This window comes from Panthera onca, chromosome D1, assembly GCF_046562875.1.
Source record: "Panthera onca isolate mPanOnc1 chromosome D1, mPanOnc1 haplotype 2, whole genome shotgun sequence".
In the NCBI taxonomy this organism is placed as follows: domain Eukaryota; kingdom Metazoa; phylum Chordata; class Mammalia; order Carnivora; family Felidae; genus Panthera; species Panthera onca.
The window spans coordinates 47783814-47797141 of NC_138348.1; the positions used below are offsets into that span (position 1 = coordinate 47783814).

General features: G+C 41.1%; 1 protein-coding gene across 3 annotated transcripts; it reads left to right on the plus strand.

Moving 5' to 3' along the window:
- The first annotated feature begins 6943 nt into the window (after positions 1 to 6943).
- On the plus strand, positions 6944 to 12962 carry ZBED5 (zinc finger BED-type containing 5). 3 transcript variants are annotated; one of them, XM_060606012.3, is made up of 3 exons: positions 6944 to 7652; positions 9455 to 9569; positions 10670 to 12962. In XM_060606012.3, the coding sequence occupies exon 3, from the start codon at positions 10811 to 10813 to the stop codon at positions 12893 to 12895; it is 2085 nt and encodes a 694-aa protein (XP_060461995.1). In that variant the 5' UTR covers positions 6944 to 7652; positions 9455 to 9569; positions 10670 to 10810; the 3' UTR covers positions 12896 to 12962. The 3 variants fall into 3 exon arrangements, with proteins under 3 accessions (XP_060461995.1, XP_060461993.1, XP_060461992.1); XM_060606010.1 differs by lacking the exon at positions 6944 to 7652 and adding an exon at positions 7659 to 7874 and having other exon boundaries at positions 10639 to 12962; XM_060606009.1 differs by lacking the exon at positions 6944 to 7652 and adding an exon at positions 7659 to 7874.
- Positions 12963 to 13328: the final 366 nt, after the last annotated feature.

Genomic DNA, 13328 nt, shown 5'->3' on the forward strand with positions numbered 1-13328 from the left:
AAGAAATATGGAGGTAAATATGAAAAGGTATGGCATAAAATGTTACAAGTGGTTGCATCAGAAAAAATAGCCAAGGAATAATTGTTGTTGTTGTTGTTTATAATCCTTTCAGTGCTATTTGAATTTTTAAACTTTATGCTTGGGATAAAACTTAAAATTAAAAATAAAACAGGGACACCTGGGTGACTCAGTCAGCTAAGTGTCCGACTTTGGCTCAGGTCATGATCTCATGGTCCATGAGTTCGAGACCTGTGTTGGGGCTCTGTGATGACAGCTCAGAGCCTGGAGACTGCTTCGGATTCTGTGCCTCCCTCTCTTTCTGCCCCTCCCCTGCTCATGCTTTGTCTCTCTCTCTCTCTCTCTCTCTCGCTCTCTCTCTAAAAAATAAAACATTAAAAAAAACTTTTAATAATAATAAAAAAAATTAAAAATAAAACAACAAAACGAATAACTCAAACTTGGGCCTTTAAGCCAGAACAACTAACCTACATATTGTATGATCACTGACTGAAGAGAGGGAGCCCCAGACAATCCAGTCCTTACTTGCCTCACTTCCTACCTAGCAGTAAAATTTCTTAAAAGTTGAAAAAATGAAATCAGTTTTGTGAGAACCTTGAATGCCAAGCCAAGGAGTTTATTGCCCCAGTAATGGGGATAGCTTTGAGTAAGGGAATGATTTTAATGTGTGTAAAGTGCTTACCTGCATGCAAGATAAATTTGATAAGAGATTGATGATAACCAGGAGATTAGTTAGGAGATTAATAATATGATCCTGGACTAAACTGATGGCAGTAGAATTAGAGAGAAAAGGTTGGACCAAGATATATAACAGTGGAGGACTTCTTGGCAGCTGATCAGATATGAGGGGCAAAGAGAGTAAATTTAGTAAGTATCTACTTTTCCAGAATCTTTTCCTTCAAGAGACTGCCTGTCAATCATTTCTTGAGATTCTGGTGGTGAATCAGAGTAAACTTATGTTCTCAAAATTCAAGGAGATATGTGTCCCAAGTTGACCACTTAAGTACTCCTTCCCTTGAAGGGAAGGGCATAACACAAACAGAAGGAAAGATCTTTCTGGAAACCTTTCTCCCTGTGCTATTAGGGAAGATGCTCTCTTTCATCATAAGTTTAGGGATGCCAAAGGCAATTAATTACACTACCATTCAGAGAGGGCCTATAAAGACAGACTCAAACAGAGCTCTAACAACATCATTTGGGCCATTGAACTCATCCATACCTGTACCAATGGGCTTTTTAGTAATGTGAGCCAAAAAATTAACTTTTTGCTTATGGGTTAGATATCTATCATTGCAAGAGAAAGAGAATTTTTAACAGAGAATAAAAATGGCTAAATTTACATATCAACCAATATTTAACAGTGTATCTGCCAAATGAACAGTTTATGTCTAATACAATGGAAGATAAAAAGGAATTCTAAGACATGCCCCATACCAGTGGGGCATGTGACATCAAAATCATGTGATAGGTCTGGGATTGATTCTTCTCTTTTATAAAACTAAGGGAAAGGGGGGTTGATTGCATTGTAATATTTTCTAAAGATTTTCTTTAGCTCTAAAGTTTTATGATTCTATAACATAAAAGAATTAGTGAGTCACTGAGATATTAAAATATGGAAGATTGGTTTACAAAGCCAATTAAATGGAAAGAGACTGGAAGCCAGCAAGACTGTAGCAATAATTTAGAAGAAACATTTCTTGAGGCTGGTCTAGAGAACATGCAAGAGCCATAGAGGTAAGGGAATGAACCTAAGCAACATTTGAAAAAAGTAACAACTTGATGCCTTTATATATGGAATATAAAGTTTAGTCAAGACTGACTATTGACTCCAAGTTTGCTTGGAATATTAAAAGAATAATAAAATCTTTAACATAAATGAGGTTATGTATTGGAATATTAAAAGAATAATAAAATCTTTAACATAAATGAGTACAAGTATTATTAGAGAGAATTTGTAAAGTTTTAAATATGCTTAATCTGAGCTGTTGGTATATATTCAAAGAGAAAGTCTACAGACTTGAAAATCTGGAACTGAGGTTCAAGTGGGAAGTCAGTTATGTAAGTGTTATATTTTGAGAATCATTGAACATGGAGTGGATAGAGAAAGTCCTAGGAGTGAATAAAAGCAATAACCAATAAATTGATAATTGGCATGATGAGTTTATCAATAGGCACAATATGTTAAAATTGCAAACTCATATTTCTTAAGCCTTTAAACTCAATTTATAAATGTTGTTAGTCTATTTATAATCTCCTAATCTTAGCATAAAAATATGGGCAATCACTTTCACTTATGCTCTATGATTTAATTAATTCACAAGCTTAACAGACTCCATGCCTCCTAAACATGTAACATAATTTGCATATTCAAATAGTCAGCTTTTTTAGCTATTTTCTGGGGGCTCCTGGGTGGCTCAGTCAGTTGAGCTTCTGACTCTTGGCTTCAGCTCAGGTCATGATCTCATGGTTCGTGGGTTCAAGCCTGCATGGGACTCCACCCTTACAGTGCAGAGCCCACTTGGGATTCTCTCTCTCTCCCTCTCTCTGTCCTTCCCTAACTTGCACATGCTCTCTCTCTCTCTCTCTCTCTCTCTCAAAATAAAGTAAATAAACTTTTTTTAAAAAACCCAAATTTAAAAAATTTAAAAAAGAAATATATCCAACATTCAGCCAATGAAATCTTTATAAGCACTTATGTAACTCTTGTAAATCTAATACCAATAATTCAATCTCATACACGTGGTCACAAAACACTTAAGTATTTCATACATCTCAAAAGTTGACAAAATATAGGGGTGCCTGGGTAGCTCAGTCGGTTGAGCGTCCAACTTCAGCTCAGGTCATGATCTCATGGCTTGTGAGTTCAAGTCCTGCATCGGGCTCTGTGCTGACAGCTCGGAGCCTGGAGCCTGCTTCAGATTCTGTGCCTCCATCTCTCTTTGCCCCAACCCACTCGCATTCTGCCTCTCTCTCTCTCTCAAAAATAAATAAACATTAAAAAAAATTTTTTTTAAGTTGACAAAATACACAACACCACGATAATGTGAACTTTCACAAAAGTAATGAAAACTATACTGATTTATCATATTTATGTTAAAGGTTACATGCTGTGTATAACCTCTGCTCTTCAAGACATGGAGATGAGCCACTCAGATCCTTTTTCAAGAAAGGACTTGCTGTCCTGCTCAAGGGCAGGTGCAAGATCAGCAAATGGCCCCCCAGCTGTCAGCTCACTCAGGGCCTGCCTCAGCTGTAGTCTTCCCAGGCCAGCCCACGTATACTGAAAAACAGAGGTGCCAGAGTCCAGCTCCAGCAGGTCCAGGGGTTCCTGAAGGATGAACGGCATCGGCAAAAATAACAAATGGACACAGACAACAGTGTGTTAGACTGGCCGCTTTATTGGGGCAAACGTGGCATTATATTTGTTAGCAATTTCCTTGTAGCTTGTGTCATCTATGTTTCTCAGCATTACCTAATTCTAAAAATGTTCCTTTGTGTAATCACCCATTAAGGAACATCTTGGTTATTTCTTTGTAATGTTCCCTCCTGCCCTTTGCTTATTGATTAATTTCTTCATACTACTTTCATTATGTATCTATGCTTACTTATAGTTTATAAAGTATTTGTGTTGCTATTTTCATGAAAGGTCATCTGGCTCTCAACACCTCAAGTGGAACGTTCACAGGGACATGACTTCTTAATTGTTCCTTTGAACCATTTGCGGTACAAGGAACAAAAGTATTCGCTTTGGTCTGGGGTGCCGGGAGGGAGCCAAGAGGGCCCTGGGAACCCATGCCTTATGCGCTCCCAGAGAGATGATGTATACCTAGGAACTAATGAACCATTCTACACCTTAACCCACCAGGTACAATTATCGTCTGGAATGCCTCCTGGGGGCCAAGTGGGCCTAGGGGCTGGAGTAACTTGTATCCATGGATACATTCCTTTGTTGCCAGAGAGGGGATTTTGAACCCATTTGTCCCCCTCCTTGGCTGGGAAATATATGGGGCTATCCTTCCTTTAGGTAGAGGACAGGCAGGCGGGGGTGGCACCTGCTGGATATAAGGTTTCTTTTTTGTCCTGGGGGTCATCCCCAGAAAATATCCCCGAGTTTGCCCCCATGGGTTTATCTTGAATCATCAGTGCCAATTGGACCATGGGGATGGCCATGATGAGTAACAGAAGGGATACCAGTAGCTTCCCATTCGGAGGGTCGCTGTGTGTTGCCCTTCCACCAACCACCCAGGCTGTGCCATCAGGAAGGCTGGATGGATCAGCTCCCGGCACAGAGGAGTATAAAGGGTTGGGATGGGGGGGACACTCTGAACTACAATACTGGCTCCAGAGCTCCCTGTCTCATCACATGCTTCTGGCCAACCTAACTGCAATGCAAATTAACTCATGCAACCAATGTGAACAGAATTGCTATCTTAGACCTCTTACAGCAACTGAGGCTGCAAATTTGGGTGATCAGTTGAAATTCTTGTCACTGCTTCCAGTGATGATTTTACTTGAGCCCCCGTAACACACAGAGTTCCTTTTTTAATGATAAGTCTCTACCTACATACCCCATGTATTAATATAATCTTATTTACAATAGTTATCTAATACGAGTTTGCAAGTGCATGTGCACACACATACACATACACCATCTAGACCCACCTGGCTTGTAATTCCCACAACCAGAACCTAACCTAAGCTCTGCCACCAATTAGCTTTGGGAACTTAGGCAGTTATTACCAAACTGCTCAATTTCTTTATCTTTAAAATAGGAACAATCATCTGATAGGGTTGTTGTGAAGAATAAATGAGTTAACGCCTTAAAAAGTGTGTAGAATAGCCCCTGGATTCTACTACATACTCAATAAATGTTAGCTATTGTCATTATTGGTCTGAATTCTACATTGTCTATATATTTTCTAATCTGTCTCATCAGCCAACATTACCTAATAATTTATTGACTAAGCAATTACAGTATAAGTTCTTATGTTTCAAGTCCTTGATTATCAGACTCTTCAGATGTTTAAGATGTAGGTGAAGTCCTAGACTTCAGCTGAACTTGTTTAAACACTATTTCTCCCATTAACCAAATGTTTCAGATTTTCTCAATTCATAAAGATGCAAACCAGATGTGTGAAGAGTAAATTGGGAGCTTATATGTAATAGTTTATTGTGAAATATAAAATCTATGAAAATATGGGATATCATTCCAATGTTATTATCAAGCTAGACAACTCTTGCAATGAAGAAAAGAAATTCTTTGCTCTTCAAGTAAAACTGCATCGCCCCCTTCCCAAAAATGATTCCCACCTTTGTGGTCAAGTTCAAATGAAACCTAAAATTTTGATGATTTGATTTCACAGGGAAAATTTGTTTTAAATAATTAAGACATATGGATAGCCTACTTACTATAGGGCAAAGATCTGAAGATGTTGAATTAGCTTAAAAATATTTAGGACCAAATGTTGTCTTCTATGAACATTCTAAGGAAATCATTTATGCAGGCCTCCTGAAAATTGTGTCAAGGGGTAGTGCCAAGGTCCAGCCCCAGCAGGTCTAGGGGTTCCCGAAGGATGAATGGCGTCAGCGAAAAATAACAACAACAAAATGGACACAGACAACAGCAGTGTGTTAGACTGGCCGCTTTATTGTGGCAAGTGTGGCATTACATTCATTAGCAATTTTCTTGTAGCGTGTGTTATCTACGTTTCTCGGCATTACCTAATTCTAAAAATGTTTCTTTGTATAATCACCCATTAAGGAACAACATAGTTATTTTCTTGTAACATTCCCTCCTGCCCTTTCAAGGTCATCTAGCTCTCAACACCTCAAGTGGAATGTTTATAAGAACATGACTTCTTAATTGTTCCTTTGAACCATTTGCGGTACAAGGAACAAAAGTATTCGCTTTGGTCTGGGGTGCGGGGAGGGAGCCAAGAGGGCCCTGGGAACCCACGCCTTATGCGCTCCCAGAGACATGTATACCTAGGAATTAATGAACCATTCTGTACCTTAACCCACCAGGTCCAGTTATCATCTGGAATGCCTCCTGGTGGCCAAGTGGGCCTAGGAGTTAGAGTAACTTGTATCCATAGATAAATTCCTTTGTTGCTGAGTTGGGACTTTGAACCCATTTGTCTCCCTCCTTGGGTGGGAAATATATGGAGCTATCCTTCCTTTAGGTAGAGGAGAGTGGCAAGGGCTGGACGTAGGGCCGCATAATTTCCCTGCGGAATCTTCTTTCTTTCCCCAATGGTTCTTTTCCTGGGGGGGTCTGTCATGGGCAATTCCCCAACCGACAAATCCCCAGGTACTTTCATTGGTAGGGGAGCTGCCCTGACCAACGCTAAGGCCACGTTACATAAAAGCAGGAGTACAAGAACCTTCACTGTCAGTGGGCCGCCATGCAGTCGCGATCCGTCCACCACCCCCGCCCTGCCCCATCAGGCTGGTTGGATATCTTGGCTACCGGCAGGGTAGGCTTCTTTCTACGCCTAAGATATCTGTTCACATATGTAGGAAGCATTTTTAAGAAAAACAGAAGCTGCCCTTGTTTTTGACCACAAGATGGGAATTTTGTCATTGGTGCAGTGCCTGAAAACACGATCCAGCGTCCATTTAGCTATTTCCACGGGACCTCGAAAGGCTGAAATATTACAAACAATGGGACCTACTGTTTAGTTCTACTGGTACTTTAACAAACTATCCCTAGACGTGTATATATTTTAAGGAAACAGTTTGGAAAAACCGACTCCTGGTCTCCGCGACGGACCGCCAAAGGGGAAATACCCAGCCGGTACCCTCTGCTGGGCTGTTTTTAATAGGCGGGAGGGGCGTGGGAGAGAACCACGCTTAAAGCACCCGAATGCGGCAGCTAGCCAACGGAGTATTCCAGAGGGCCGGCCAGACGGTGCAGGCGGCCGGGTGTTCCCCTCGGGGAGGGTGCCACTTGTGAGAGGTGCCAAGACGGAGCGAGCGGACTCTTCCTGTGACACAGCGGAGAGGCCGCTATCCCTACACGGCGGCCCGCACTGCGTCTGGGGTCACTCGAGACCTCTAGCGGGAGGCTCAGCTCCCGACCGAGCCCCCACGAGCCCCTGGCACAGCAGCGTCGGGAGGGGCGAGGAAAGGAAGGGGTGTTGTGCCCCCACTCCTTTGGGAAAACAAGAGAAAGAGGAGGCGGTTGCGTAACCTGAGCCTGGGGTGCGGCTCGGGGAACAAAGAGGTCGTGAAAGCAGCCGCAGCCAGGCTCTGAGCGCTCCTTAGGGTAACTGCGAACCACACAAATCACCGCCGCCTGGGCACCACGCCAGAGCTTGGGAGCATGCAGATTCCAAGAGTCATGTGCAGCCCCACAGGACCACCGACTTTGTCAGGCAGCACCCAGGAACCTGCATTCTAAACAAGCCCCCGGACTATCTGGAGCCCAGGGAAGTTTGAAAACAATCGCTTCACGTCTAGCAACAGCCGAAGCTTCCCATCGCCCCGGTCCAACGCGGCGGCTGCAGCAGCTGGGTCGCGCCTCAACCGAGCTTGGTCCTTTGCTTTGGTCCCGCCCTGCTGCTCAGCGCGGATTGGTGGCGGGGAGCAGCTCTGGAGCTGATTGGGCGGCGGCGGAGCCGCTCGTGGAGACTGTAAGTTCGGGTGCTCCAGAGTGCTAAATTTATCTTCAGAGGAGCGACCGCGCCAGCCGCGAACTGGATCTCTATGGAGGTGGCATAGGCGATATCCCTGAGCTGAGAGCATCTCCCTGTCCCCGAATCCTTCCCTCTGTTTTGTTTTTCATTCCTTCCTCCCTTCCTCCCCCTTCCAGTCCGCGACGACTGGCTCTTGACCCCGTTCAGGCCTCGGTGAAGGTGAGGACCAGAGCCGCCACGGCGGCTGAGCGGTGCGCTCTGAAATGGCCGCTGCCTTGAGCTGTGTAAAATGGCGGCCGCAGGCTCAGCTGGGGACCGCGGCGCTGCTCTGCAGCCCAGCCGCAGCGAAGACCGATCTCCATCACTGATGGAGGTGACGTAGAGAGACAGTGTTGGGTGCTGAGGAGACTTCCCGGGAACGCGAGAGAAGAGTTCTGGAGGCGAGGGTGGGCGAGTCCCCAGATGTGGCGGTCTGCTGGCAGCCTGCACCTGTGACAAGGAGGGATAGCTGGCCTGGGCAGCACATCGAGGTGGCCGCTTAAAAGGTGCAGGAAGGGGTGACCGCACCCACCTTTGCTCAGGCTTTCTGAGTGGACTGCGCTCTTAACCTGGCCCTCCTGTGCCTGAGGGTATTGTTCACAGCTGGAACCGCCTGAGGCGGGGGAGGGGGGGTTGGTTGGTGAATGGATGGTATTACCTGTCAGTTAACTCAGAAGAGACAAAAGAACCGGGTTTCTCACCCGCCCCCGCCCTGCCAGCCTTTTCGGGGAATGGAATAGAAACTTTACTCTCTAGGGAGTCCAGACTCTTTGTCCTCGAGAGATTCGGGAAGCACCTCTAAAAGAGGTGGGGTTGAGGCCTTACTTAGGAAAACAAAGCTTCCTACTCCGTTGTGTCCTCTGGTACCAATGGTGAGGGATCCTAATCCTAACCAGCAGCTCCACGAAGTTCTCTGTTGCTAACTTCAAATCGGGATTGTAGAAACGAGAATCTATTGCTCTTTTGCTCCCAATGATAAGAGTAGGGTTTTCTGTTGCTGCACTTTGAGACCCTCGACTTTCTGGCAGTCGTAATCCATTGTAATCCATTTCCCTCTGTTGCCCGTTAAGTGCTTGGGAAATTAGAATACAAGGTACACACAAGGAATGGTTAGGCTCATGAGCTCTGCAGTCCCAACCTTTTGGGTTCTGCTCTTAGTTCTTCATTTGCAAGATGTGTTAAGTTAGCAGATGACTTAACTTCTCTGTGTCTGTTAGTTCATCTCTAAAGTGGGGTTGTTGATAGTCCCTGACTCAAGTTTGTTTTGAGGATTAAATAATCTGTATGAGGGATCTAGCAGTTTCAAGCATAATAAAAAATGATCACTCACTAAACGTTAATAACCTAAGTTAGGAGCTTGGTTAGGGGACAAAAGTGGTTGTAGCAAAAATGCATGTTTCAAATAACACTTCCCTGTATGATTCTATTTTAGATAACTTTTAATGTTTAGTTTTAGAGACATTAAAATGTGGCTGTACTTTTAAAAGTTAGGTTTCGTTTTTGAAAGTTTTTTACATGTGTTTCTATGAAGTCAGTGGTTGGGAGACTGTCTCAAAACGATGAAATAACGAGGGTATTAAATGAAACAAAGATACTAGCATTTTTACTATGCTAGCCATCTTCTATTTCAGTTCACTGCATTGCAGTGAAGAATCTCTTGCACTGCCTGGGTCTAAAATAAATTGTAATGAAAGGTCTTCTTAGAGGTTTGTAGTTAGTTCTGCTTTTGCAGTGTCTAATTTTAATTTTTCTCATTCTAGGCTTTTGGTTACTCCCTTTCCACCCCATCCCTTAATTTTATTCTTTTGAAGAGTCTGCATTTCAAGCTGCCAAGGTGGAGAGTGTGATTGCAGAAGGGAGTACTACTCATTTCAGGTATCTTACCATCTATTAAAAATGGTTAATAGGAGAACCATTTTTGCTTTAGGATGTAACATAAGAATTCAAAGCTTACTCTGTAGCCAAATCATGAAGTTTAAATCAAAAGCAGATATATTTGGATAGACACTGAATATGTTTTCCTTAACTTGCAAAGTTAGTAGTCTTCTTCAGAGGTCTTAAAGTTTGCATTACTCTCCCTTCTAATTATGCTTTTAAAAATTATATGAGGAATAAACCTATTAAAATTATATGAGGAATAAACCTATTAAAATCAGAGTTTATGTTTTCTTTAGATCCTGGTTAAATCTTCACCTATAGCATAATGGAATGCAGAGTACTCAGTAAAATGTACATTACTTTGAATGGGTTTTAATTTGGATAATATAAATATTTATGTGATTTTGATTCCAGAGAAATAGTAGGTAACTTTTGGTCATCAGTTTATTTTTCATTGTTAGCACAGTATTTAGGATACAGAATTCTGTGTTTTGCAAAACTTTGAACTGTGTGTATTTTTAATACAGCTCATCACAATTGTTGCTAGCCCTGGTAGGAGGCTTCATATGTATAATAGTATCAACAGTGAAAATATGTAATGGCAGTAGGCATCAGAAAGTTAAAAGGGATTCCAAGACACTATTTGCCATGAGAAAGGGTTGGTAAATTATGGCCCAAGCTGTTTTTGTAATAGAGGTTTATTGGAACGCAGCCATATCCGTTCTGTTAGTATTGTCTGTGTCTGCTGCCATGCTGCAACTATAGAGTTGAGTAGTTGAAACAGAGACTATATGGCCTGTAAAGTCAAAAATATTTACTAGATTGCTCTTTACAGAAAAAGTTTGCCAACCCCTGCCATGGGACATATTCTTCAAGGTCCCTTCCTTAAAAACACACTTATCAGCTCTTCATTATTTCTCAGCCCACTGGTTCCCACATTATATTTTATAGAACATTAATATTCTCTAAGTTAATAAGTGTTCTGAGAAAAAGATCAATGCTAACAATTTTTCTTTATAGTTTATTTTAAAATATAAGTTTAAGAATACTAAACTCATTTCTATAGCTTTATTTTTATGTGATAATCTACCTTTAAGAAAAGGTGTGCCAAACCTGAGAGCAGCAGGAAGTCGCATGAGAGATCACCTGATACACGAACGTGTGATGTTCCATCTGCGCGTTGATGCATAGGCAGCATTTACAAATTAACTGATGTATTGCTCTGTATCATCTCTTTGATGATTGCTCATCTTCTATGTATCCTGTCATATAATTTCAACATATTTGTGATACTCAATGTTTATTCTAAACTAACCATGTTTTGTGCCACAAACACGTTACCTATGGATCTCTTGCTGAAACAAGGAAGTCTTAAACAAGAAGTAGAATCTTTTTGTTATCAAATTGTGTCTGAATCAAATGATCAAAAGGTTGGAATATTACAAAGTGAGGATGAACAATTGCAGCCTTCAGTTTCTAAAAAATCAGAAGGTGAGCTTTCCAGGGTCAAATTTATGTCCAATTCCAACAAAATAACAACATTTAGTAAGAAACCAAAAAGAAGAAAATATGATGAAAGTTACTTGTCTTTTGGATTTACTTACTTTGGAAATAGAGATGCACCTCATGCTCAGTGTGTGTTATGTAAGAAAATTTTATCAAATAGTTCTTTGGCCCCTAGTAAGCTTCGAAGACATTTGGAAACTAAACATGCTGCATATAAAGACAAAGACATAAGCTTTTTCAAGCAACATCTTGATTCACCTGAAAATAATAAACCCCCAACACCTAAAATTGTCAATACAGATAATGAAAGTGCTACAGAGGCATCATACAATGTAAGTTACCATATAGCCCTGAGTGGAGAGGCTCATACTATTGGAGAATTACTCATCAAGCCTTGTGCTAAAGATGTCGTGATGCGGATGTTTGATGAACAATATAGTAAAAAAATAGATGCAGTACAACTATCAAATAGTACTGTTGCACGTCGAATTAAAGATCTTGCTGCTGACATTGAAGAAGAGCTTGTTTGTAGACTGAAAATTTGTGATGGGTTTTCACTGCAACTAGATGAATCAGCTGATGTTTCAGGACTTGCTGTGCTGCTTGTTTTTGTTCGTTACAGGTTTAATAAATCTATTGAGGAAGACCTACTCTTATGTGAATCTTTGCAAAGTAATGCTACTGGTGAAGAAATTTTCAACTGCATCAACAGTTTTATGCAGAAACATGAAATTGAATGGGAAAAATGTGTTGATGTTTGTAGTGATGCTTCTAGGGCAATGGACGGGAAAATTGCTGAGGCTGTCACCTTGATAAAATATGTGGCTCCCGAAAGCACCAGTAGTCACTGCCTATTATATAGACATGCACTAGCAGTTAAAATAATGCCTACATCTCTGAAAAATGTGCTAGATCAGGCAGTACAGATCATCAATTACATTAAAGCTCGACCACATCAATCTAGGCTACTAAAAATTTTATGTGAGGAAATGGGTGCCCAGCACACAGCACTTCTTCTGAATACAGAGGTGAGGTGGCTTTCCCGAGGTAAAGTTCTTGTAAGACTTTTTGAGCTCCGTCGTGAACTATTGGTTTTCATGGATTCTGCTTTTCGACTGTCTGATTGTTTAACAAATTCATCTTGGCTGCTAAGACTTGCATATCTTGCAGATATTTTTACTAAATTAAATGAGGTAAATCTATCAATGCAAGGAAAAAATGTGACAGTTTTTACAGTATTTGATAAAATGTCATCATTGCTAAGAAAATTGGAATTTTGGGCTTCATCCGTAGAAGAAGAAAACTTTGATTGTTTTCCTACTCTCAGTGACTTTTTGACCGAAATTAATTCTACAGTTGATAAAGATATTTGTAGTGCCATTGTGCAGCACCTAAGGGGTTTGCGCTCTACTCTGTTAAAATATTTTCCTGTAACAAATGACAATAACACTTGGGTTAGAAATCCATTTACAGTAACTGTTAAACCAGCTTCATTAGTAGCACGGGACTATGAGAGCCTGATTGATTTAACATCTGATTCTCAAGTGAAACAAAATTTCAGCGAACTTTCACTAAATGATTTTTGGAGTAGCCTAATTCAAGAGTACCCAAGCATTGCAAGGCGTGCAGTTCGTGTACTTCTTCCTTTTGCTACAATGCACCTGTGTGAAACAGGATTTTCATATTATGCTGCAACAAAAACAAAATACAGGAAAAGACTTGATGCCGCACCTCATATGCGGATTCGACTTAGCAACATTACACCTAATATTAAGCGGATATGTGATAAAAAGACACAAAAACACTGTTCTCATTAAAATTAGAGGGTTTTGCATGTCTCTTGATAACCAAGTATAAGATGAAAATAAAAGATGATTTACTTCATCTCTGGTATTTTGGGGTTTTAAATAAAATGTTTCATATTTTTTATACTTTAGATTTTAGGAAAGCTAAAGAATCAGAAGCTTTCAGTGTGTATTTATTGTTGGTATTTCTTCTTCACATTGTAATTTCAAGAGTTTCATGGTCCTAACTGTGGAAGATGTTGATCCACAAGGTAAAATCCCAGTTTCTTAGCATAATTTATCTCTTTAGGATCTAATCACTACGAATCTTTCTGGTCCTGCCTACCATGCAGCCCTCCAGTCACATGGAACTTCTTGCCGTTCCCTAAACACATCACACTGTCTCATGCTTTCAGGTCTCAATATTCCTTCCCCTTGCTTCCTGACAAACTCTTACTTGCTTTTC